Source organism: Lutra lutra, chromosome 10 (genome assembly GCF_902655055.1).
Source record: "Lutra lutra chromosome 10, mLutLut1.2, whole genome shotgun sequence".
In the NCBI taxonomy this organism is placed as follows: domain Eukaryota; kingdom Metazoa; phylum Chordata; class Mammalia; order Carnivora; family Mustelidae; genus Lutra; species Lutra lutra.
Genome location: NC_062287.1, coordinates 37478799 through 37503462, shown reverse-complemented (window position 1 = coordinate 37503462; position 24664 = coordinate 37478799). Strand labels below are relative to the sequence as shown.

Genomic DNA, 24664 nt, shown 5'->3' with positions numbered 1-24664 from the left:
AGAGTGAGTGGGAGAGAGAGAAGGAGCAGGGGGAGAGGCCAAAGGAGAGGGAGAGTGAGCAGGAGAGAGAGACCTGAATGGGAGGAGGGGCAGAGGGAGAGGGAGAAGCTGACTCCCTGCTGAGCAGGGAGCCTGATGTGGGGCTTGAACCCTGGACGGCCGCATCACGACCCGAGTTGAAGGTAGACGGTAACAGCCTAAGCCACCCAGGCACCTCAGAATTTAGGATTTAAACTTTTACCTGCTCAACTTCAGATCTTAATTTCTTTTTTATGATTCTTCTCATCCCAGAATGAGCAGGAGGATTCAAGGGAGTTAATTGAAACCAGAACCAGAAACCTTTACAGTGGTGTTATCTAATTAGAATGAGCTAAAAGGGAGTAGTCAAAGAACCAGTCCAAATTACTTTATTCGGGAGAGACTCTAGAGCTGCTAGTAACTTAATAAGAGATAAACTCTCAAGGTCAAAGTTTTCTAATCCAGGACTAGTTTACCAATGGTAATACCACGTGTACTCTTACCTCACTGCCTTTGCATTAGCTGTCCCCTGTGCCTGAATATTCTTTTCAAAAATTTATTTATCTTTTTAATTCCAGTACAGTTACTGTACAGTGTTATATTAGTTTCAGGTGTACAAATGGTGGTTCAACAATTCTGTACATTCCTCAGTGCTCATCCCCATGGGTGGGCTCTTAGTCCCCTTCACCTCGCTCACCCCCCACCCCCGCAACTCCCCTCTGGTGTCCACCAGTTTGTTCTTTAATTTAGGAGTCTGTACTTCTGTTTGTCTCTTTTTTTCTTTGTTTGTTTTACTTCTTAAATTCTACATATGAATGAAATCATATGTTGGTTGTTTTTCTCATTCTGACTTAATTCATTTGACATTCTACTGTCTAGATCCATCCATATTGTTACAGATGGCAATACTTCATTCTTTTTTATGGCTGATAATATTCCATTGTGTGTGTGTATGTGTATGTGTGTTTGTGTACACGCATGTATATATATATGCGTATGTGTGTGTGTGTAGATATATATATATATATATATATATATCTACACCCCCCATCATCTTTATCCATTTGTCTATTGATGGACACTTGGGCTGCTTCCATATCTTGGCTATTGTAAAGAATACTGCAGTAAACATAGGGGTGCATGTATCTTTTTGAATTAGTGTTTTTGTTTTCTTGGGGTAAATACCTAGTAGTGGAATTGCTGGATCATATTAAACCAAGCTTCTCTCCAGCATTTTTGAGCTTCATTAGTGTGGGAAGCAATAGGACTTTGATTTTCTTCAGGTACATTGTTTGGGTGGTGCCAAAATGACCTTTGTTTTCCTTCTGCGTGAGTTCTAGAAGGTAATTCTCACCATACAGTAGAATATGAGCACTTTTAATCATGTTCATTTGATTAATAGGGCGGGAGTAAGCAAGGAGGACTTTCCACCTTTTACATTTTGTTATCAGTTACAATGGGTATATATTTATTTCACAATTAGAAAAATCAGTAAGGATATAATTCTCGAAGGGAGGGATGCTGCTCATTCTTAATGGCGTTCTGATACTCTGGATCTGCACAGTCCCATTTGGCAGCCACTGGCCATATAGGGTTAATATATAGGGCCATATAGAGCCCTGGCAATGTGGCTAGTGCAACTGAGGGGCCAGCTAGAGACAGGCTGTGAGTGTAAAATATGCACTGGATTTCTAAGACTTAGTGTGAGAAAACAGGGAAAATTACTTGTTAATTTTTTTAATATTGATCACATGTTGAATTGATAACATTTTGGATATATTGAATTAAGCAATATATACTATTCGAATTACTTCATTTTTTTTGGCTTTTTAAAAAACAGATCAATTTATTTTAGAGAGAGAGAGCAAGCAGGGGGAGGGGCAAAGGGAGAGGAAGGGAGTCTCAAGCAGACTCCCAGAAAGCTGGGCTGGGGCTCCATCTCACGACTCTGGGATCATGACCTGAGCCGAAAGCAGGAGTCAGATGCTTAACCAACTGAGCCACCCAGCTGCCCCTGTTTTTGGCTTTTCAAAACGTGGTTTCTAGAAAATTTAGAATGATATGAGGGGCTTGCATTTTGGGGGGACAATGCTATCCATAGGCTAGATCTGAGTCAATTTATGTGCAAAGCTTAAAATCTGGCAGAGCTGGGCTGGGTTACATTGCATGCTGTTCATTTTCCCCTTTGTTTTCACTTTCATTAATAGGGCTGACCCGCCAGGCAACCTCTGATTTCCAGCTGATGAAGGCCGTGGCTGGAGAAACGCGTCTCAGCCCTATGGGAAGGCAGCAGCGCCTGGCCAGGCTCGCTGACGACATTCAGAGGTACTGGGCCAGAGTGTATCCTGCCTCAGGCCTGGTTTATGGAATTGGATGGTCTACAGAATGTCTCATTCCTTGATGGAATGTCTCTTTGCTGTTGACTCAGGGCAAGGCACCTTTGGGTTGTGTGGCCCAGAGCCAGACATTCATCCCTGATGCCTCAGGGATCACAGGGGGTGGGGGGAGTTGGAGGGGAGGAGGTTGGAGGCCACGCAGGCCGAAGTACCATCCAGCTTCCACCAAATGACCCTCCTTTCATCTGTTTAATACATGGAGATTTTGGATAAACATTTGAAGAAGGAAAGGGTTGGAGATTATAAAAATAGAAAACAGAACCACAGCAGACCCCCTCATATTCGAGATTGAGAATGTTCAGATCTTAATATGGTGGCCTCAGCACATTAATCGTTAGAAAGATTCTACTGTGCAATCTTTAAACTTAGGAATACCTTTGTGACCTTTCGTTTAGCCGGTCTACCCTCACGCTGCATTCCTGTCCTCATTCTGACAGTTTGCTGTCACCTGGAATGCCAGTAACGAGTGGCTCCCGTTTCTCCCTTCTGACCTACGAAAACGTTGCTGTCCAGTGCTGTAGCCTCATGACACTGCAGGGCATATGGAATGCGGTTACTGTCACATCTTGAAATGATCACATTTTGAATTTATTGGGCTAAAGGACATATATTTTCAAAATAGTTTTACTTGGCAATTTTTACTTTTTTTAATGCAGCTATTAGAAAACTTAAAAATTATATATGTGGATGGCTTTATATTTCTGCTGGACAACATTGTAGAATGGTCTTTTTTTCTTTAAAGATAAAAAATTTGGAGGATGAACTTGGAAATTTCTGCAAACAGAAAAGAAATGCATGTGTGTGCACACTCAGTAAACATTGATTTCATGCATGAATGAATCATAATTGAATGGTGTATATTGTCTCTGATATTTTCAAATGCATATAATCATGTTCTTTTTAGGAAAATGGCAAAGTACTGTATATCGTGTTTTGTAATGTGCTTTTTCTTGAACATTTCTGTAGGGTAAATGTGCATTTCTGTTACGCTTGTACTCTCATAGTTTTCCATTTTATGGCTATACTTCACGTCATTTATCCTGGATATCCCTCAGACTTACACCTCCTAGAGATGCTTCTCTCCCTTTATTCTGGGCTGTGGATTACTCTCCCGGATGCCTCTCCTTGTCATCTTTCAGGAATCCCATCGGCTTCAGGAGCCAGTTTCTTGACTGGCGATTACTTCACCCATCTCATCTTGAGCAGATAGTATCTGAAGCCAAATAATTAATTCAAAGTATTCCATGTGACCAGACCAGACAGAGCATTACTAGGTGGAAATAATGAGCTGTTGCAGAGAGCCTGTGCAAGGAGGTTTGAGCTCCCCTAAAGAGAGAGGGGAAGCTTTTCGAGGTAGAGCACGAGTCTCATCCGTCTCTCTAGTGAGGGCCTGGCTCCCCTTGTGCCGGCTGCCATGTGGAAGGCCTGGAGGCAAAGTTGGCATGCTTGCTCTCCTGAAGGAACTTAGCGCTTACTAGAGATGACCATGTAGCATAATCCAAGGAGATCACACATCAACTACGATTAAGGTTTACTAGTTCTAATCTGAAAGTACCATACAAATATAAAGCCGTGATTACTGCTGACACTAATACTCTCCTCACGATCTTCCTCCTGCCGTCTATCCTATGAACCTTCCAAAGCCCAAGGGTGTATGTTCCCTTCCTCTGTCATCTTTCATCCACTCCTAGGCCAACCAGTTCAGATAGTCACAGAAGACATCTCTACACACAGAGGCTCCATAATGTCTCTTTATTAACATGTTTATTATCGGGAGAAATGGCTCACCTTTATTGAGCACATAGCATGTGCCAGGTTCTGTGGTAGTGGTTTCCACATCAGCTTGATCTTTAACATCAACCCTCGGAAGTTGCTAGGCTTATTATCCCTACATTTTACCAATAAGGAAACCATAGCTTTAAAAAATTTGAGTCTTAATCAAGGTCACATATTGTGAAATGTCAGCACTAGATGTTAAACCAGGGTCTGTCTGACTCGCAGGCCCATTTTGCTCAACAAGGTGCCACACCAGAAATCTTCTTCATCTCTGCGTGTCCCAAATGGATTTGGTTGTCCCCATCATTTGTTTGAGGGGGGAAAAATGGTGAGTAGAAATAGAAGTCAGGAATCCTAAAAAAAAAAATTAGTCTTTGAACAATTCAGTAAATTATATTTCTCTTTCTAATGATCAGAATTCTTTAGAAAATTATTAATGATTTAAAACTCAACTCTATCAACAGAAACAAGGCTGCTCGTTTTGAGCTAGAGAGCTGGGGGCTGCATTTTGGATGCCAGATGTCTCTGACTGGGCGGGTTTTGCCTTCAGAAAAAATATTAATGCAAGACCATGTAGTAAGTACTGTGATTCTATTTTCATTTAAAAGTATTTACTTGAATATGTGTGTGTTTGATCATATGCAGGGGTGACTAGTGGGCTTATAATAGTCATTTGGTTTCTCTATGTCCATGTCCACATCCTCCCTTTGTCCTAAACCTTGAAGTCCCCTCTGTTTTCCTTTTCAATCTGAGTATACTTGCGAGGACTTATCAGCATGCACTGGACGTGATTTAAGTCAGTGTGGTTTGGTTTCTTATTTAAAGACGTATTAGAAAAATGTGTATTTCAGGCTATGACAATTAAAATATGCCCACCTGTTATTAGGTGTTATAGTACTCTCGTATCTCTTTCTTTCTCTCTCTCTTTCTCTCTCTCTCACACACACACACACACGCACACTCACACAGACACTCACTCCATAGTACCTGAGAAAACGTTTTAACTGGTGAGAGGTAATTCCAATAGACTACGTTTTCTGATACCGGGGTTCTTTCTTTTCCTCCAAGTAAAATGCTGCTCAGTTGGCATCAACATGAAGGAATGTGCCCAGAGCCTGTCCGTAGCCACACAGCACTTAGTTAGAGGGGTTTTCTGAAACCTGAAGAGACACTTGTCTTTCAGGCTTCAGTTGAAGAAATGAACCTATTTTATGCAAAATGGTGCATTATCTTTCTACTTTTCCCATAGTTTTGCTCGTTTTTAAAGCCAGTTACATATTTTATTTTTAAAGGCCCTCTTCTCATCTTTCTCAGGTGACATGTCTAAATGAATGTAACTGAAAAACGGAAGTTTTGTGCTGGTGGCACGGGAATTTTTCAGCATTTCTTTTCTGCCATTCATCCAAGTTACCAAAACCCTCACTGGAGAAGTTGAGGAAAAACTACTTTTAAAAACAAGACAGAACCAAAGTGTGTAAAGTACAAAAAGTAGGTCCCCATTAAGATTTTGGTCAGGACTTAGTAAAGAGAAGGTCAGTTTCGGTTCCACATATGAAGCAGGTTATAAATATTTAATATGGTCTGTCTCATCATCTCTGTAAGCAAAATCATTTCTCAGAGCTTTTTTGTTGCGTCCAAAATGCAGCCCCCAGGTCTCCAGCTCAAAACGAGCATCCTTGTTTCTGTTGATAGAGTTGAGTTTTAGCTTGGAAACTGGATTTTCTTAGAAGGGGCACTAAAATGGGAGAAGGCGCCCCCTAGCGGTGGTCGTGGCTGGTGAACGTTGACGGTGCCCTGGGCTGCTTGCTTTTCTGAACTTGGGTTCTGGGAACTTAGTAGACTAAAGATTCACAGGCCTCAGAGTGTTTTGGGGCAGTTGTCCTGGGTCTTCCGCCAGCCCATGGCTCTCCTCATGCTGGTGGTAACGGAAAGAATGAACCGCGACTCCAGAGAGAACCGGTGATGGCGGGCTACCCTTGTCCTTCTTTTGCTAAGGTCACCTCCTAGAACAGAGTCCCTGCCTGGCCACCTAATGGCGGGGCATTATGAGGGTACCTGTGGTAGGATTTCAGAGTTTGGTGGAAAGTACAGCCTTCTGATTGCAGCCTCAGGAAGACCAGTCTAAACCTGTCACTGGCACCAGCTGCCTCCATAATGTCTCTCAGCCATAGCTGGGGAGTCTGTGGAACAAGGGGATCGTAATACTTCCTTAGGCGCTCACGTGCTGACGAGTGACTGGGAACATGTTAACATGCAGATTCTGAGGCAGCGGGTCTGGGATGGCCCCCGGGACTCAGCGTTTCTGACAAGCTCTCGGGAGATAGCCAGGCCGAATCGCCAGGGACTTGATTACAGTGTGGTCCTCTTCAACTCTAACCGTGGCTCTTCCCGGCCCGCTGGACCAAGGACATTCCGTTGAGTTCCGGTGTGTGGATATCAGCAGAAGGCTGGTAACCCGTCTAAAATCTCTCCATTTCGGTGCAGGGAGCATAGTTTTCCTGGTCCCTTGGGGCAGGGACTGTCCAAGAGTGAGAAAGGAGCTTGTGCCCTGGCCTCATCTTTGCTTCTAGATGTAGCTACTCCTGGCGTGATGCATGTTCCTCACTGCCCCCATAGCGTTTGTGAGCTGTAGGTGGATGCCCTGGAGTACGAGTAGTCAGCATTTTCCCCTTCAGATAGCTTTCTGCCTCAGGAGACCGAGTCAGACAGCCCACTGGCCTGCAGCATTCATATTAAAGACCATCGATCTTAGAGCTGGAAGGGAACCTGGAGATCTTTGAACCAGACACCTTTCTTTGCACACAGCAGCAGCCCGAGGTAAAGTGACTTGCCCAACTGTTTGCAGCCAGGGACTGGCTGGCCTGCGGTGATGCTCAGATGCCTCCCCTTCCAGGAGGCCCATGTGCTCTGTCCAGATGTGCAGTGCTTGGATCAGTGTCTTAAGTCTGTGACTAGCAAACTGTACTAAACAGGTCTCTTATGACGAATGTGGACCATCTTTGCACGACTTTTGTTTAGCTGCTCTCTGAATAAATGTGCTCAACCCTCTCATGATCATTATTTTTCTCAGTGTCAGCCTGGGTCTGCTGCTGAGTGGTCCAAGGATATGCGAAATTGCAAGATTTTAAGTGCACAGTCTTTGAATAAGTGGCTGATTATATGCAGCAACAGAGATGAAAAAGTGACCGAGGATTTTCTGCACTGCTTGAGAAGAGTTGGAAGTTCCATGGGATTTAATGTGGACTACCCCAAAATGTGAGAATACACGGAAAATCGTCCCAGCTGTTTTCATCTCTTAATTTGGTTTAAAGATCAGAAAGGATGGCTGATGTAGCTGCAAAAGCTTTAGCTCAGTAAAGTTTCCTAATACCAAGAAAACAGTTTCCTTGTACTAACAAAATAGTTTTAAGTAGATAGATTTTGTAGTGACTGAATTTTATACAGTTAAAACATATTTTATGTTGGTTTTTATACAACTGCTTTCACAGTGCTTTAGGCAATAGTCTCATTACCCCCAAGATCTTTTCAGTACTAGTTGGGCCATAAATCCTTAATAAATCCATTAACTTTTTCCCCCTTAATTATTTCATATCAGTTATTTATAAAACTTAATAGGAAACAGGGTATTGAAAGATACAAAAGTTGCATTTCCTGACTTATTTGATAGATTTTATGTTTTAAAATTTAACATAAGAAAGAGGGGCGCCTGGGTAGTATGGTTGGTTAAGCATCTGACTTTCGGTTCAGGTTGTCATTTCAGGGTCATGAGATCTAGCCCTGCATCAGGCTCTGCACTGGGCATGGAGCCTGCTTGAGTTTCTCTCTCTATCCCTCTGCCCTCCCACCTCACCCACTTTCTCTTAAATAAATACACCCTAAAAAAGTTTAATGTAAAAATAAATCTGAAATAGGCTTTTCTGATTCTGTTACTGTAGCCCAAGATTATTTAGATAGTTCTCTGATAAAACCAAGGGCATTATTCTTTGAACATTTATTGAGAGTCTGCTGTATACTAGATGCTATGCCATTTGCTGGGGATGAGCATATGGCATATGCTCTCAGTTTAGTAAGGGATCCCTACATATCCAGTTACTCAGAATCGGATCTTGTTTGCTTTTAGGAAAGCAATCGAGTTGGTCATGCCTCATTTCATTGAGCTTCCTACGCTTCATAAGGAGGAACGCCTACTTCTTTTTACTGCTGCCATAGCCAAGGGGCAAATGTCCTAATTGGCAAGGTGGGAAGTTATTCTTTAAACAAGCGGTTACTAATTAATTGCATCAGCAGTGCAAGCATTGTTGAAAACCATCGATGTCCCCAAAGTCTCATTTTATTCTGTAGTTAGAATGGTCCTCTTATCACATCTGTTAACAAATCGTCTGGTTTCAGTTTCACCTGCTCTAATTTCTCTTAACCCAGGAGCTAAGAAATCAGGAAGAGATGAATGAAAGAAGCCCCAGTCACAGACCCTGGGGTGACGGTGCAAGCTCTTTCTTTTCTTTTCTTTTCTTTTTTTTTTTTTTTTAAAGATTTTATTTATTTATTTGACAGAGAGAGATCACAAGTAGACGGAGAGGCAGGCAGAGAGAGAGGGAAGCAGGCTCCCCGCTGAGCAGAGAGCCCGATGCGGGACTCGATCCCAGGACCCTGAGATCATGACCTGAGCCGAAGGCAGCGGCTTAACCCACTGAGCCACCCAGGCACCCCTGCAAGCTCTTTCTTATGGGACTTCCACGCACAAGCTTGTCCCGTGTTCTTTTCTTAGGCTGTTTTATTTGAAAGCCCTTTTTAAAATTTAATTTTATTTTTTTAAAAGATTTTATTTATTTATTTGACAGAGAGACACAGCAAGAGAGGAAACACACGCAAGGGGCGTGGAGAGGGAGAAGCGGGCCTCCTGCCGAGGAGTGAGCGGGATGCGGGGCTAGATCCCAGGAGTCTGGGATCATGACCTGAGCCAAAGACAGACGCTTAATGACTGAGCCACCCAGGGGCCCTGAAAGCCCATATTTTATTTCATTCTTTTATCTTTCCCATTTATGTTTTATTTTTATTTATTTATTTTAGAGAGAGGGAGAGTGGAGAGAGAGAGAGAGAGAATCTTCAGTAGGGTCCTTGTCTAGCATGGAGCCCAATGTGGGGCTCGATCTCACAACCCTGAGGTCATGACCTGAGAGGAAATCAAGAGCTGGGTGTTTAGATAACTGAGCCCCCTCCAGGGGCTCCTTGGTTGTTGGATTTATATGCCTAGTTCCTCCTATCTGAAACATTCGCCTGATGAGTTTGGAAAGAATGGATAGTAGATGGAGGCTGAGACTCCATGTGCAAGAGATTGATTTGGAAAAGTCAGGAACGTTTAGTTGTTTTCACAGAGCTGCCGGCCATCCCTGGCGCTCAAGTTAGAATCAGTGAGCAGGGAACCGGGGTCCTGCCACCTGCTGGGCAAGGCTGAAAAGGCCGCTGGGCATTAGGACCATCCAGCCTGTCCACCTCTCAGAAGCTGATTCTACATAGAGAATCTGTGAAGTCCTCTGTGTGGAAATCACTTCTGTGGCGTCTGGCTCCTAACGTAATGTGAGCACAGAACAGATACGTACTTGCTGACTGACTGGTACAGGTTAAATAGTCCAGGCTCCAAACGAGTGGTCACTGAGGAAAAAAATCATCTTTTAGTCGGAACCATTCAGATTAGCTGAATAGCCTGCTCTCACTCATCTGATGATTTTTGAGACTTTTAAGGTTCTTGTGGGGATTCAGTATTAAAGAAACCTTAATCCCAGGTTAACTCGAACCAGTTTCAGATGCCTAGTATTGAGACTCGTGCTTTCAAAACCTCACGTTCAACCTCATTTTGGACTATGGAATTTTTAACTGTAGGGATATATACAGCTGAGAAATTCGCAGTTTCCACCAGACTATTTTCTAAGCTAATAAAAAATGATTAGTAAGTGTTTCGGTGTGGTCTTGTAGTGGGATTATAAAAATCTGTATTATTTTTAACTCTATATGATTATGTGTTACTAAAAAGGGAACTATATATCCTCAAAATTAATCTTTTTATGTAGCATCAAAGTACAAGAAAATCCAGCTGCATTCCTTAGCGCTCTACAGAGACACGTTGATCCTAATGTTCAGTTGGTAAGTATAGGATAATTTTTGTTTTGATGTGTAATTTTTATTTTTTCTTTATATCTAATAGTCTTCTTTCCTTGGAAGAAGGAATGTGAGCACATTCTCCTGTAATATGTTTGCAAATGGCTGTGCATTTCCCCAAGAACCCAAGAAAGTATTCATCTTAGTATTTTAATCAGTATTTTATTTTCTTTTCATATTTCTAATGTTAATTTTAATTTTTTAAAAAGATTTTGTTTATTTGTTTGACAGGAAGAGACACAGAGAGAGGGAACACAAGCAGGGGGAGTGAGAGAGGGAAAAGCAGGCTTCCCGGCGAACAGGGAGCCTGATGTGGAGCCTTTAGTTCCCAGGACCCTGGGATCATGACCTGAGCGGAGGGCAGACGCTCAACGACTTAGCCACCCAGGCACCCCTAATGTTAATTTTTAAATACTTGTTTGTACCTCTGTCTTATCCTCTTGGATGTCTACATATTTATTTAAGATTTAAGATAAAGTGACTCCCATCGTATCCCATAAATGCTGGGGCTCCCAGTGTTTCAGTGGGTTCTTGGAGGGTTTAGGTTTTTCGATGTTGCCTATGGCTGCTGCTGCTGGACTCTCGCCTCTTTGATGAGCGCCATTCCCCATGCACTGCGTCAGCTCCCACAGCGGCCTCATTTGCCAGAGCACTACGCATGTGCATGGGTGTAGTTGACTTGGCGGAGGGTTTGGGACCAAGGCATGATTAGAGCATACCCCAACACTTCAGACAAGTTAAAATTGGCATCCTTGTTCTGAAAAATCTCTCAGCCATTCCTATTTCTTGGAAGTGCTTCCTCTTCTCCCAGGCCCCACCTCTCGCTGCACTGCAGTGTCTTACCTATTCAATGTATGCATCTAGGCTCCCAGCATCCCTCTCTGCATTTCCCGCAAAGCAGCTTGGCCATGTCTGCTTCTCTTCTAGTCAGACACAAAAAAGGCCCATACGGATGATATATTGAACAAAAGGAATTCTAACCCTAAGAGCATTTCTTTTCGTTAAAAATAAAATAAAAACAGATCATAAGAATACTACAAAGAACTGTCATATACCGGTTACCCAGATCCTCCAGTTGACATTTTATCATATTTTTTTTTATTGTTTCCTTCCTTCCTGTATCTATCAATCTGTCTGTCCTCTTTTTTCCTGAACCATTTGAGAATAGGTTACAGATCTGATGCCCCATTGTCTTTGAATACTTCAGTGCATTTTCTCTACAAGCAGGGTCACTCTCCTACAGAACCATAGGACAACCATCAAAATCAGGAAACAGTAAGACCAGCTAATCCGCAGACTCCCTTCACATTTCTCCATCTGTCCTCAAAATATGTCCTCTCTAGTAAAAGGATCTGATGCATTGCACTTGGTCCTGCTGTCTCTTTAGACCCCCTTTCTTTCTTTCTTTCTTTCTTTCTTTCTTTCTTTCTTTCTTTTTTTTAAGATTTTATTTATTTATTTGACAGAAAGAGATCACAAGTAGGCAGAGAGGCAGGCAGAGAGAGATTGGAAGGGAAGCAGGCTCCCTGCTGAGCAGAGATGTGGGGCTCGATCCTAGGAACCTGAGACCATGACCTGAGCCGAAGGCAGAGGCTTAACCCACTGAGCCACCAAGGCGCCCTAGACCCTCTTTCAATCTGAAATAGTTCCATAGTTTTAAAAAATTTTTTAAATTTTTTATTAACATATAATGTATTATTAGCCCCCGGGGTACAGGTCTGTGAATCGCCAGTTTACACACTTCACAGCACTCACCATAGCACATACCCTCCCCAATGTCCATAACCCCACCACCTTCTCCCTCCCCCCCTCCCCCCAGCAACTCTGTTTGTTTTGTGAGATTAAGAGTCTCTTATGGTTTGTCTCCCTCCCGATCCCATCTTGTTTCATTTTTTCCTTCCCTAACCCCCAAACCCCCCATGTTGCCTCTCAAGTTCTTCATATCAGGAAGATCATATGATAATTGTCTTTCTCTGATTAACTTATTTCGCTCAGCATGATACCCTCTAGTTCCATCCATGTCGTTACAAATGGCAAGATTTCATTTCTTTTGATGGCTGCATAGTATTCCATCATATATATATATATATATATATATATATATATATATACCACATCTTCTTTATCCATTCATCTGTTGATGGACATCTAGGTTCTTTCTATAGTTTGGCTATTGTGGACATTGCTGCTATAAACATTCGGGTGCACGTGCCCCTTCGGATCACTACATTTGTATCTTTAGGGTAAATACCCAGTAGTGCGATTGCTGGGTCGTAGGGTAGCTCTATTTTCATGAAATAGTTCCATAGTTTTGATGACCTTCCAACTTTGAAGAGTATAGATCAGTTACTTTATATAATGTCCCTCAATCTGGGTTTGTCTGATGTTTCCTTATAATTCAATTCAGGTTATGCACTTTTGGCAGGAGTATCAAGCAATGATCCTGTTTTCTTAATACGTCCTCCTGGGGGGCACCCCGTTAATTAAGGTGCTATCTACCAGGTTTCTCTGTTGTATGTCTACAGTTCGCTTTGTAATTTTCAGGTGTTTTTGGTTTTGTTTTGCAGCAAGATACCTTGAGAGTATGTAAATATCCTGTTTCTCATCAAAGTTTTACCTGCTAGTTTCAGAATCCATTGATAATTCTTAATCCGAACCCATTGTTACTATGGTGTTTGCCAAATGGTGGCTTTCTAATTTTATACATTTAATATGTAGCATTGTATTTCCTTCTACATTTAGTAGGTAGCATTATGTTACAATGAAGAGCTTTCTCTTCTCCCCATTTCTTTGTTCATTTGTTTAAATCCTTATGGATTCATAGTTTCCTATTTTATTACCAACTTACAGTCTATTACTACTGTTATCTATTTTGATGCCGAAATCGTTCCTGATTTTGTTAGTGGAAGACCCACAGATTGGCTTCTGTGTCTTTTTGAGATATCCCCATCTTTGGGGGGACATTTCCTTACTGTCTGGCACAATAAGGTATTCCAAATTAATCTTGAAATTCTGCTGCCCGCTGTGGAATTAGATATTTCTCCAGCGAGCTATGATGCCTTTTGGTAGAGAACAGTATTTAGAAATCAAAATCTGGCCACTGGGTGTGCTAATTTGTTACTGGGGTGTCACTGCTCCCCGGTTTTCTCAATGAGTAAAACTAGGAGTATGTGTAGTGTAGGTCTACATATATGTTCTCAGATGCAGTTGACCCTTGAACAGTGTGGGGATTAGGGGTACAGACCCCTGCACAGCCAAAAATCTCCATATGAGTTGACTCCCACCAAATTTAATTCCTTAGCTGATTGTTGACTGGAAGCCTTATAACGTAGTCGATTAACACATATTTTGTATTTTATATATACCATATACTGTATTCTTACAATAAAGTAAGCTAGAGAAAAGAAAACGTTATTAAAATCGTAAGGAAGAGGAACTACATTTATGGTACTGGACTATACTTACCCAAAAATCTGCACAGACACGGACTTGGACAGTTTAAACCCATGTTGTTGAAGGGTCGACTGTAGATACATACACACATACATCTATGTGTGTCTATGTACATGTTAAACACGTGTTCACACCTTCAGTTTCAACCCAGCAGCACAGGGAAGTGTCCCCCACATCTGTATTTGTACCTCCCTTCTCTGGGGGGAAGCACGGCTCCTGCTGTTCACGTATCACCTGTGCCTCCATCCCCTGTAGACAACCGATCTCACTTGATTCCCACCTTCTTTTGGTCCCTGTCCCCGCTGGACCACTGTCTTGTTCTGTCACCTACCTTGCTTGGTCCCAAATTCATAGGATGGAAGGAAGGAAGACTCCTCTAAGAGGATTGTGCTGACAAATGTATTTCCCTATTTTATGTAATTAAATGTAAATAATTTTATCCCTTGACATGATGATACTTGAATAGATCTATAGGTGAAAAATCACTTTATTTGTCCTCTGCTAATCATGACAGTGCCCATTTTTTCAACAATATGGCAGTTTTGAAAGTAAGGAGTACAAGATGGAAGGGAGATGCAGGTAGAGGAGAGGCCCTTTGGGGAGAAGCACCTGATAAATAGGGCCGATGACAGAGATGGCAGAATTTTAAAATACCTGGGGACCCGAAGCTTCTTTCTCCTTATTTTCCCTCCCCCCATATCCCTACTCTCAGGTCACAGTAAACAATAGCAACAACAAAATATTGTTGTTTGTTTCTTTTATTTTGGTTGTCTAGTACCTAGTGGGGGAAAATACTACTGTGCAAGCTAATCCTCCTTTTGGCCTATGTGTGGGTGAGGCTGGGGGAGGAGAGGGAAGGGGGTGAGAGCTGGAGAACCACAGGAAGGGGCCGACAAGGGGCAGGGAGGAAGCTGGAGAAGGAGCTAGGTTAGGAGGGAATTTGGGGAGCCTAATAGAATCAAATCTGAAGAGATGGAAGGCAGTAAAAACCAAGAGGGATGGGTAGCTTTGGAGTGGGACTGTGGAGCAGGTGGCTGATGAAAGGGCATTTGAAACAGCGTTGACCCGTTGTCAGTGGTTAAGGGCCATTTGAGACAACTTTAGATATGTTAGTGTTTGCTTCTTCAGAACTTAAGGGCAAGATATTTGGAGAATCCCCCTTCTCATTTTTTGTTTGTTTGTTTGTTTTTTAGAGAGAGCACACATGCTCAAGGTGTGGGGGAGCCTGACGGGGGGCTCGATCTCATGACCCTGAGATCATGACCTGAGCCAAAATCAAGAGTCAGACACTTAACTGACTGAGCCACCCTGCCACCCCTCAGTTTTTGTAAAGCTACTTCTAAACATAAGTAAGGTGACTTTTCCTTCCTTTTTTTTGTCTTTTAGGTAATGTGTATCCTGCCTTCTAATCAGAAGAGCTACTATGATTCCATTAAAAAATACCTGAGTTCTGTCTGCCCCGTGCCAAGCCAGTGCGCCCTCACGCGGACCTTGAACAAACAGGGAATGGTGATGAGCATTGCCACCAAGATCGCGATGCAAATGGCCTGCAAACTTGGAGGCGAGCTGTGGGCTGTGGAGATCCCTGTGAGCAGTCTGTCACTCTTCTCCTTTTAGCAATCCCTCAATGCTTTCTTTAATTTAACAATGACATCAAGTGGGAGGTATTTTCCCATGATCCCAGAAGTGTTTGTTGTGGTTGTTGGGTCTGTCGTCTGTCTATGGGCTCTGGGCTCTGGCATGACTCAGGACCCCCTCCAGAAGGTGAGGTGCGGTTCCTGTTGTCCAGGAGCTTCGGGTGAGCTGTTGGCAGCACGTCTCATGACTGAGAAGCTGGGCTGGCAGAGACTTGGAGGATCTCAATCTTGAGCCGCCCTGCTGCCGCTACATGAAATCTGTGCTCCAGGGTCTCTGCTTTTATCAGCTTTCAGCAGCTGCTGGCCATCAGAGGAGCTCTACACCCTGGAGCAGGCTCCCCGGGACTCAGCAGCTGGCAGACCTCTGATCTTGGACTGTGGCAGGAACTGAGAAAGTCCTCTTTTTCCCTAACTGTTGGCCACTGTGGAAGGAGGGGAGGGGATGAGACGTGAAGGAATGTTGTCCATTGCCTTCCATTTCTATAAGCAGGATGTATGCGGGGAGCCCCAGCTGCCTCCTCGGGGCTGCAGAGCCAAGGAGCGAGGTGGGGGGTCCCCCAGACATCTAAAGAATGGGGAATGCACTTCTCCTTGAGATCCCTGCAGCCCAGAGGCCCGGATAAATGATGGACCACTCACCTTGAGCCTCTTGGGACACAACGGGCACTTATCCATCTCCCCAAAGGATGATAGCCACTACAGTGAGACTCTGAAGCAAAGTGTGTACCACAGCCATCCCTCCATCTTTAAGTCTCTTTGGTGTCTGTTTTAATAGGCTGCTTCCTCTGGCCCTTGGTCTCGCTGGCATGTAGCTTCACTTAAATAATTTAATAACTAGGGACAGTTTAAAAAAAAAAAACTTATTAAATCATTGTTTAGGGAAATAATGCCCCATTCCATTAAATCATGAAAAATTTACTTTTACAGTTAAAGTCCCTGATGGTGGTCGGTATTGATGTCTGCAAAGATGAGTTCAACAAGGGAATGGTGGTGGTTGGATTTGTGGCCAGTATTAACCCCGGAATCACCAGGTGCTTTTACAATTACCCCAGCATATTCTCTAATTATTGTTTGTGGTTTAGCTAAAAACCATAGAGCAGGAAACAGTTTGTGTTCTTCACTCATTTAATTTAATTAATTAATTTATTTTTAAAGGCTTTGCTTATTTATTTGACAGAGAGAGAGGGATCACAAGTAGGCAGAGAGGCAGGCAGAGAGGGAGGGCGAAGCAGGCTCCCCACTGAGCAGAGAGCCCGATGCAGGGCTCGATCCCAGGACTCTGGCATCACGACCTGAGCCGAAAGCAGAGGCTTTAACCCACTGCACCACCCAGGTGCCTCTTCATTCATTTTAAAATATATGAACACTTTAGTCATAAATTATACTTACAGATAAAAATGTGTTTGATAATATTAATAGGTAGCCTTATGAAAAAACTGTATTTATGCAAACATCAGGACAAGCTGTCACTCATATACCTATCATATTCCCAAAGTGATGGATGATGGAAATTCTTACGTATCTGTACATCTGCCCTGTTTCGGGTCCCGTACTAGAAGCCTCACGTACATTACGTCCAGCAACTAAGTTCTGGCTTCACGTTGTTCGGATTTGTATCCTGATCTGCCATGTACTTATTCTGTGTTTGACGTCTGGCTATTTAAGCTTGCTGCGTCTCACTTGTAGTCACCTGTAAAGTGGGGATGTCGGCAATGCCTGTTTCACAGGGCGTGTGTGGAAATAATGTGAGATAAAGTGCTTAAACCACAGGCTCAGTATGCGCAGCATGTGCTTCTTGTTACTGACACTTGCAGACGGTTGGTGTAGTTGTTCGTGCAGCTGTTGGAAACAGAAACAGGTTCGGCGGTAACACATTAAATATAGAGTCATGGTACTTAAGTAACTGTAGTTCTTAGAATCGTTTTACTATTTGCAACGAAACAGAGTGTTTTGAGGCTGTAGGAACCGTGACGTATTTTATTCCCAGACGTAAGCTATTTGGTTTACTCCGTTAAATTTGTGGTCAGGTATATACTTGGGATGGCGAGAAACAGGAAAAGTAGCGGTGGGGCTCCACATTCCTTCCAGCTTGTATGAGATCCCGTTTGTTACTTCGTTAATGAAGCAGATAAAGGATTTCCCGTTTGTTAGCCTCATTCCTCATTGTGTCATTATTGGTTCTATAATAATAATTTCAGTGCATACTCACCACTAAGCCATGACTTCCATTTTTCAAGTGCTTTATTTTTATTTTTATTTTTTTTATTTTTAAAGATTTTATTTATTTATTTGACAGAGAGAGATCACAAGTAGGCAGAGAGGCAGACAGAGAGAGAGGAAGGGAAGCAGGCTCCCCGCTGAGCAGAGAGCCCGATGCGGGGCTCGATCCCAGGACCCTGGGATCATGACCCGAGCCGAAGGCAGTGGCTTTAACCCACTGAGCCACCCAGGCGCCCCTCAAGTGCTTTTATTTAATTAATAACTTTAGCAAGAGAACTTCTGAAATTTAAATAAGTTAATCATGTTCAGATTTCAAGTCCAAAAGGCTCATTGATAGGAGTTGACGTTTATACCTGAGAAATCTTTGAGTATTTTGAAAGTAGATCTGCTAAACTAACAAATTCCTTCGTAACAATAATGTAGTGGTTTATATTTATTATTGCTTATTTTGTGCCAAGTACCATGCTAAGTCCTTTATGTAGATTATCTAAGTTAATTTTTACAACCTTATGAGGTAGTAACTACCTTACCGCCTTCTATGTTTCCTTAGTACAGACGACGAGACTGAGGCTTAGGTTCACATGGCTGGTGAATGTGCCAGCCAGGATTTGAACCCAACTGTATCTGATGCCAGTACCATGCTTCACTTTCTCTTACCAATAAATTTCTTTTGGGGAAGGGGGGTTTTTAATTTAATTGTACTCATGTAGCATATACAAAATCATGAGCATTAAATTTTACTCACAATGTCTGTTTCTTTTTATTTCGATTGAGGCATAATGACATACATTACATCAGTTTCAGTATTCAGCATAATGATTCGATATTTGTACATATTGCAAAACGATCACCACAGTGAGTCTGGTTAATATCATCACATAGTCATAACATTCATTTTTCTTGTGATGAGGACTTTCAAGATCTACTCTTTTAGCAACTTTTAAATATACAATAATAACAGTCTTATTAACTGTGCTCACCAAGTTGCTCATTACGTCCCCAGGACTTCCTTATTTTGTATCAGGAAGTTTGTATCCTTCGATCTCCTTCACCCCGTGCCCCCACTTCCACCCCCTGCCTCTGGCAACCACCAGTCTCCTCCCGTATCTAGAAGCTTTTTTTTTTCTCTTAATTTCACGTATAAGTGAGAACGTACAGTACTTGTCTTTCTCTGCCTGACATATTTCACTTAGTGTAATGTCCTCAGGATCCATCCATGTTGTCACAAATGGCAAGACTTTATTCTTTGCTGTGTCTAAATAGAATTCTGGGTGTGCATGCACATGCAGGCTCACACACACATCTTTATCCATTCTCCCACCCACGGACACTTTGGTTGTTTTCCTTTTCTTCACTTAATCCTAATGTACGTCTAGGGTAGACATTTTGAATCTGAACTTCACTTTTGTGTTCTTCTCACTTTAGGTGGTTCTCTCGCTGTATCCTCCAGAGAACGACGACAGATGTTGCAGATTGCTTGAAAGTATTCATGACTGGTACTCAAAGTATCGCGGTGTGGGTGGGCTCCATGCACTATTCTTTCTGGCCCAGAGTCTGTGTGCCCGTAGCAGACCAGACCGGGGAAGCAGATGCCCTAAGCCTGCCTGAGTAGACCATCACCTGGTTAGAGATTTCCAGTGCTCTGTCCTGACTCATGCTCACAGATGTTGGAGAAGCTGCACATGTCCTGTGTGTGTGATATAAACAGAAAGCCAAGAGGAAGGGCAGTTTTTAGCTGCTGGTGGCTCTGGCAAGCAGGGCAAATACCAAAGGAACCTACCCCAGAGAAACAAGGATTGTGACAGAGTGGTGTGAGGTCTAGAAACAGGAAGGAAGCCTTTGGGGCGGGGATAGAATAGGATGCTGGCAGATGAAGGGCGGCATAGCAGGAGAAGATGGGGAAGAAGGCAGGCGGGGAAGGGTGCCTTCTGTGTAGTGAGATGTGATGGGAACAGTGTCTGGGGCTCCCATCTCCTCTCCAGCCCTGGTCGGTGCCTGGCCTTGGCGCTACCTCACGGTGTGGCTTGTACAATTCACTTCCTCTCCTGATGAGCTTTTCCCATCCATAAACTCTGGGGGCGGGGGGACGTTGTAAATGTTTCCTAACAAAAGTGAATTTGGTGATATGTGTTGGTTATGACCTTACCTATATGATCATCATCTGTTGAACTAAAATTTCCTGGAAAATAAATTCTTCTGAAGCAATTGCCCAATGTATACATGAAAATAAGTATTATGTTACTTTGCCTTCACTTCAAAACTTGTTTGGTTTTTTTTAGTAGTTATGAAAAGTTTCTGTTGATAGGAGTTACTGTCTGGTCTCTGCTCTTGGGGCAGTTTTTAGCTGGAGTGGGTGGAGATGTTCTCAGAGTTCACATTGTCGGTGCAACTTAGAATCAAATTGGGTGAGTCCACGGTAAGAGATGCTCTCAGAGGAGCGACCACATCCTTTCCTTATGTCTTCATATTTACGCTCGTTGGGGAAGGAAATGACATTGGAGTTATCCAGTCTGTCTCTATCGATAGCATTTAAAGACTCGAAGACGCCAAATTAGTATTCGTTTGGTTTTGAGAATTTGTTTATTGCATGACTTCGTTGATTGCTTGAATATTAAAATGTCACAAAAGAGGCACGCTAAGTCCAAGAATACGTTATGCCATAGAAACCATTATGAGTCCTCCAAGAGCAGAGATGCTGAATGTCCCCCTAAAGTTACCCACTTTTATATTATTTATATTATTGCAGATACAACTCAGGTCTAGGAATTACCCTCTTTTACAGTGGTCTGTAGTAACACACTTCTCTAAAACCCTGAGCTCTAGGGAGATGTTACTCTTTGTTGGTGCTGGACGAGCCATTCTCTTCTCACCAACTACTCGTTCCGCAGGAGCGCTCAACAGATGGCATCGGCACAACCGCGGCCTGCCCGCGCGGGTGGTTGTGTACCGGGACGGGGTGGGGGACGGCCAGCTGCAGACCCTGCTTGAATACGAGGTTCCACAGCTGCTGAGCAGTGTGACAGAGGCAAGTTCCAATACCAGGTAGGCAATCACTGTGCGTTCCCCACTCTCACGGTGATAGCACATTAGAAGTGTTAAAATTCATAGACGCCAGCATCTTTTTTTTCACGCAGTGAAGGTTGGCTCTGTGCCTGCATCATGTGGGTACAGACGATGGTTCGCTCTCCCACAGCTTGGAGCATCGTTGGGATGCTCTTCCTTGAAGTGGGGGGGGCACCCGGAGGAAGGCATGTGTCCTTCAGCGCGGCTGACACGGAGATTCAGCTGGGTCGGGGGAAGACACTTCACACATACTGATAAGCCACGGGACTAAACATGCTGTGGTTTGAAATTCAAGGCCCAAATCAGCCAGGGCTCAGGTCCTGGTATGCGGCCAAGGTGGGTGGGAGGTCGGACAACAGTGGAGGGCAGAGCCGGCTGGGCTGCCTCGCCCCGTTACCAGCCTTCTGGATTCAGGGATGTGGTAGTGAGTATGTCAAGTGGGAGGTGCAGGGAAAATACTAGAACTGACAAACAGGGGAGGATGATAATCTCAAATTGGCTTCTTAAAATATTTGGGGAGCACCTTCCTTCAAGCAGAGCCCTGTGTTTATCTGTCCGGGACACCATCAACACCAAAGGTGCAGGCATGAGCCCTGAAGGAGCTGAGACCCGGCCACATCAGGATGGGGCAGCCAGGGGAGAGGGCGTAATGGCTTGGGGCGGGGGCCAAGCCCCAGGACGCGCCTGTCGCTGCGTCCAGACCCTCACAGCCCAGGTCCCTCCCCACTGACCTCAGGGGACTGTGTCTGCTCCCAACCACAAGCATGCAGTTGAGGGCTAGTGGGAGTACATTCAGCAGCCAACCGTGCTAAGGAATTCTCTTTCAGTATGACATCAACTCTGAAGAGTTTCTACATTGAAAACAATATATTTTTCAAATAAAATGATTAAAGTGAAATTTCCCCATAATTTTTGCATCCCAGTGGTTCCTTTGGGAATGATGGCCAGTATTTGGATATGGCCTTGGCTTTAGCGAATCCTGACTTTAATTCCTGGTCATTTAACATCTGGCCCAAATGTACATTCGGTTGGTCCATCCATCTATCCTCCCCAGGTGTGTGTCTTGCGGGATTCAGGAACGATGATTTGAGGAATAAGAGGAACCTGTGGGTCTCTTTGCTGTTCAGGAATTGAGAGGAAGGGTGAAGGTGAAATTAGGGGGTTATTGCTAATGGAAAAAGGAAATCTTGTCTCCATGGAAAATTCTGGAAAGTCTTCCTTTAGAGGTACTAGTTGAAGCTCATTGCCTTACTAACCATTCTCCCCTGTCCCCTTCAAGGGATAGAAACCAGCAGAGTGACTGGACATAGCACACTCTTGCCACAAGGAAGAACAGCCTCTAATTTTGAAAACTGTGTATCTTGGGGGGAGTTGATATGGGGGATAATTTTTACTTTCTTCATTTGGCAGTGTTTTTCTTTTTCCTTTTTCTTTTTTTTTTTTTTTTTTTGATTTTATTTATTTATTTGAAACAGAGAGAGAGAGATCACAAGTAGGCAGAGAGGCAGGCATAGAGAGAGAGAGAGGAGAAAGCAGGCTCCCTGCTGAGCAGAGAGCCTAATGCGGGCCTCGATCCCAGGACCCTGAGATCATGACCTAAGCCGAAGGCAGAGGCTTAACCCACTGAGCCACCCAGGTGCCCTGGCAATGTTTTTCTAATGAATGGATGAATTTATTTAGAAATTACCAAAAAAGATGACTAGAAAGCTGCAGGCTTGGTTTTGGCTCTCTGCATCTCCCTTTCTGCCTTTCTGGTTCCAAGCGCCAAGCTTTCGGTGATCGTGGTCAGGAAGAAGTGCACACCCCGATTCTTCACCGAAATGAACCGGTCGGTGCAGAACCCGCCGCTCGGCACTGTGGTGGACTCCGAGGCCACACGTCCTGAATGGCAAGTGCTGTTCGAAAAGCCAGTTTTCCGCGAAGTGTTCGCTGCCTGTTCTTCACGTTGGGCCTCCTTGGTTGGCCTTCTTTCTCACACTCGTGCACGTTTTCTGCTCAGGTACGACTTCTACCTGATCAGTCAGGCAGCCAGCCAGGGAACGGTTACCCCCACCCACTATAACGTCATCTATGACGACAACGGCTTGAAGCCCGACCACATGCAGAGACTCACCTTCAAACTGTGCCACCTCTACTACAACTGGCCGGTGAGTGACGCTGTGGGACACTGACATGTGGCGTTCCTGCCCGGGGTCGTCACCCAGCTCACCCAGCACGATGCCAGACTTCCCGAAGGAGGAATGAATGAATGCATGCATGCGTGAGTGAATGAATGAGTCCTAAGTCCACAGTAGGAGAAACCCAGGAGAAACGAAGCAGCAATAACTGTTAACGTTATTATTATTACTTCTAGCACTAGTATTTATCATTCCCGGAGGACCTTATTCTGTGCAGTGTCTTAAGCACACTAGGGAGGAAATCAGGGCGTTATTTCCAAGTTGCAGTTGAGGAAATGGAAGGCAACTCAGACACTGTGTGTGGTGGGAATGTAAGGATGCATCTGTTCTGTGTTTCCATGCACAGCCGAGGGCCGCTGTCAAAGTCCAAGGGCAAGGTTTGCTCTGAGCCCCTTGGAGCCTCAAGTCACAGGAAACTTAGATGAGTGCTAAGTGTGATGGCTCCCAGCTCCCAGCTCTGTGGAGCCAGACGGCCCCCCAACCCCATGTCCTTTGGTGAGTCATGCTCCCTGTGATGCGGTTGCCCTTTGTTGGTTGAGTTTAGGTGGTTTACTTGCGAATGCATTCTGCTGTGTATGGAATTAGCAGAAGATAAAACTGAAGAACACAGATTACTCTAAAGGACAGGCAAACCGGGGTGTCTGGGTGGCTCAGGGGGTTAAACCTCTGCCTTCGACTTAGGTCATGATCCCAGGGTCCTGGAATCGAGCTCCACATCGGGCTCCTTGCTCAGTGGGGGGTCTGCTTCTCCCTCTCTCTCTGCCTGCCTCTCTGCCTACTTGTGATCTCTGTCAAATAAATAAACAAAATCTTAAAAAAAAAAAAAAAAAAAAAGAACAGGCAAACCTCGTAATTGCTGTCAATATGTTTTCTCCTTAGGGCTTAATCAGCATCCCAGCCCCCTGTCAGTACGCACACAAGCTGACCTTTCTGGTAGCACAGAGCATTCACAAAGAACCAAGTCTGGAATTAGCCAACTCTCTCTTCTACCTGTGATGACGGGAACTATGGGCGTCCCAAGAGGAGCCGTCTGAGGAGTGGGTGGATTTTGTACAGACCTGCCACAGGTGCAAAGCTGTGACTGGGGAAAGGAGATTGAGCTTAGTTTCAACTTTTGGAAAAACACCCAACACAGCTTAATCTGAGGTCGTTCAAAAGAAATGCGTGGTGTTTTATTTTGAAGAGTTTTATGCTCTTGGTAAATCCCCATGCTGGTAAATGGAATTAAAATGTGCCATCGTCTGTAAGTAATTCCACAAACTGAATATCCTCTAAGAAAATAAGTGTTTGCAAGGTGTTTCTGATGGTAGGAAAATGGGGTCTAATTCCTACCTTAAATTTTGCCCACGTTTTGTTAAATAATATTGTAGAACGTTTTGTAGAATGGTTCAAATAGTTATTAGAAAATAAAATTCAGAGCATTGCATATGTGTTTACTGTTGTTTGAATTTCAGTTGAAGTTACATGCAGACCCCATGATTGGTTTTCAGCACAGACTTACCCACTAACCACACCACCACCCTCTGAGCGATGTTTCGGAACCGGAGCATACCTCCTGCTCTCTGGAAGGTGCTTGATCTCACTTAGAAGCAGGCGCTCTCATTGATGACCTTGCCTCCCACCGCACTGAGAAAACGGATTCCAAAAGAAGAGGGCTGGCCCAGGCCCCGTTCCCTGCCCCCACTGCAAGGCAGCTGTGTGCGGACTGCCCCCACACCTCCCCCACTGCCCCCAACCCCTGTCATCATAAATGAACCCTGTCACTGCTCCT

At 43.9% G+C, this 24664-nt stretch overlaps 1 protein-coding gene across 6 annotated transcripts in view; it reads left to right on the top strand.

Annotated features, from left to right (window-relative positions):
- The window catches only part of PIWIL4 (piwi like RNA-mediated gene silencing 4), a 74120-nt gene extending 49801 nt beyond the window's left edge, over window positions 1–24319 (top strand). For 3 of the 6 annotated variants that reach the window (XM_047692269.1, XM_047692273.1, XM_047692268.1), the window contains 11 exons: window positions 2226–2343; window positions 4655–4766; window positions 7261–7445; window positions 10256–10328; window positions 15183–15383; window positions 16361–16464; window positions 19079–19149; window positions 20542–20695; window positions 22479–22604; window positions 22716–22863; window positions 23773–24319. In XM_047692269.1, the coding sequence (XP_047548225.1) occupies window positions 2226–2343; window positions 4655–4766; window positions 7261–7445; window positions 10256–10328; window positions 15183–15383; window positions 16361–16464; window positions 19079–19149; window positions 20542–20695; window positions 22479–22604; window positions 22716–22863; window positions 23773–23889 (1409 nt within the window). In that variant the 3' untranslated portion in view covers window positions 23890–24319. Of the gene's footprint in view, window positions 1–2225; window positions 2344–4654; window positions 4767–7260; window positions 7446–10255; window positions 10329–15182; window positions 15384–16360; window positions 16465–19078; window positions 19150–20541; window positions 20696–22478; window positions 22605–22715; window positions 22864–23772 lie in introns of those variants that run through there. The other 3 variants (XM_047692270.1, XM_047692271.1, XM_047692272.1) reach the window with 3 other exon arrangements.
- The last annotated feature ends 345 nt before the right edge of the window (window positions 24320–24664 follow it).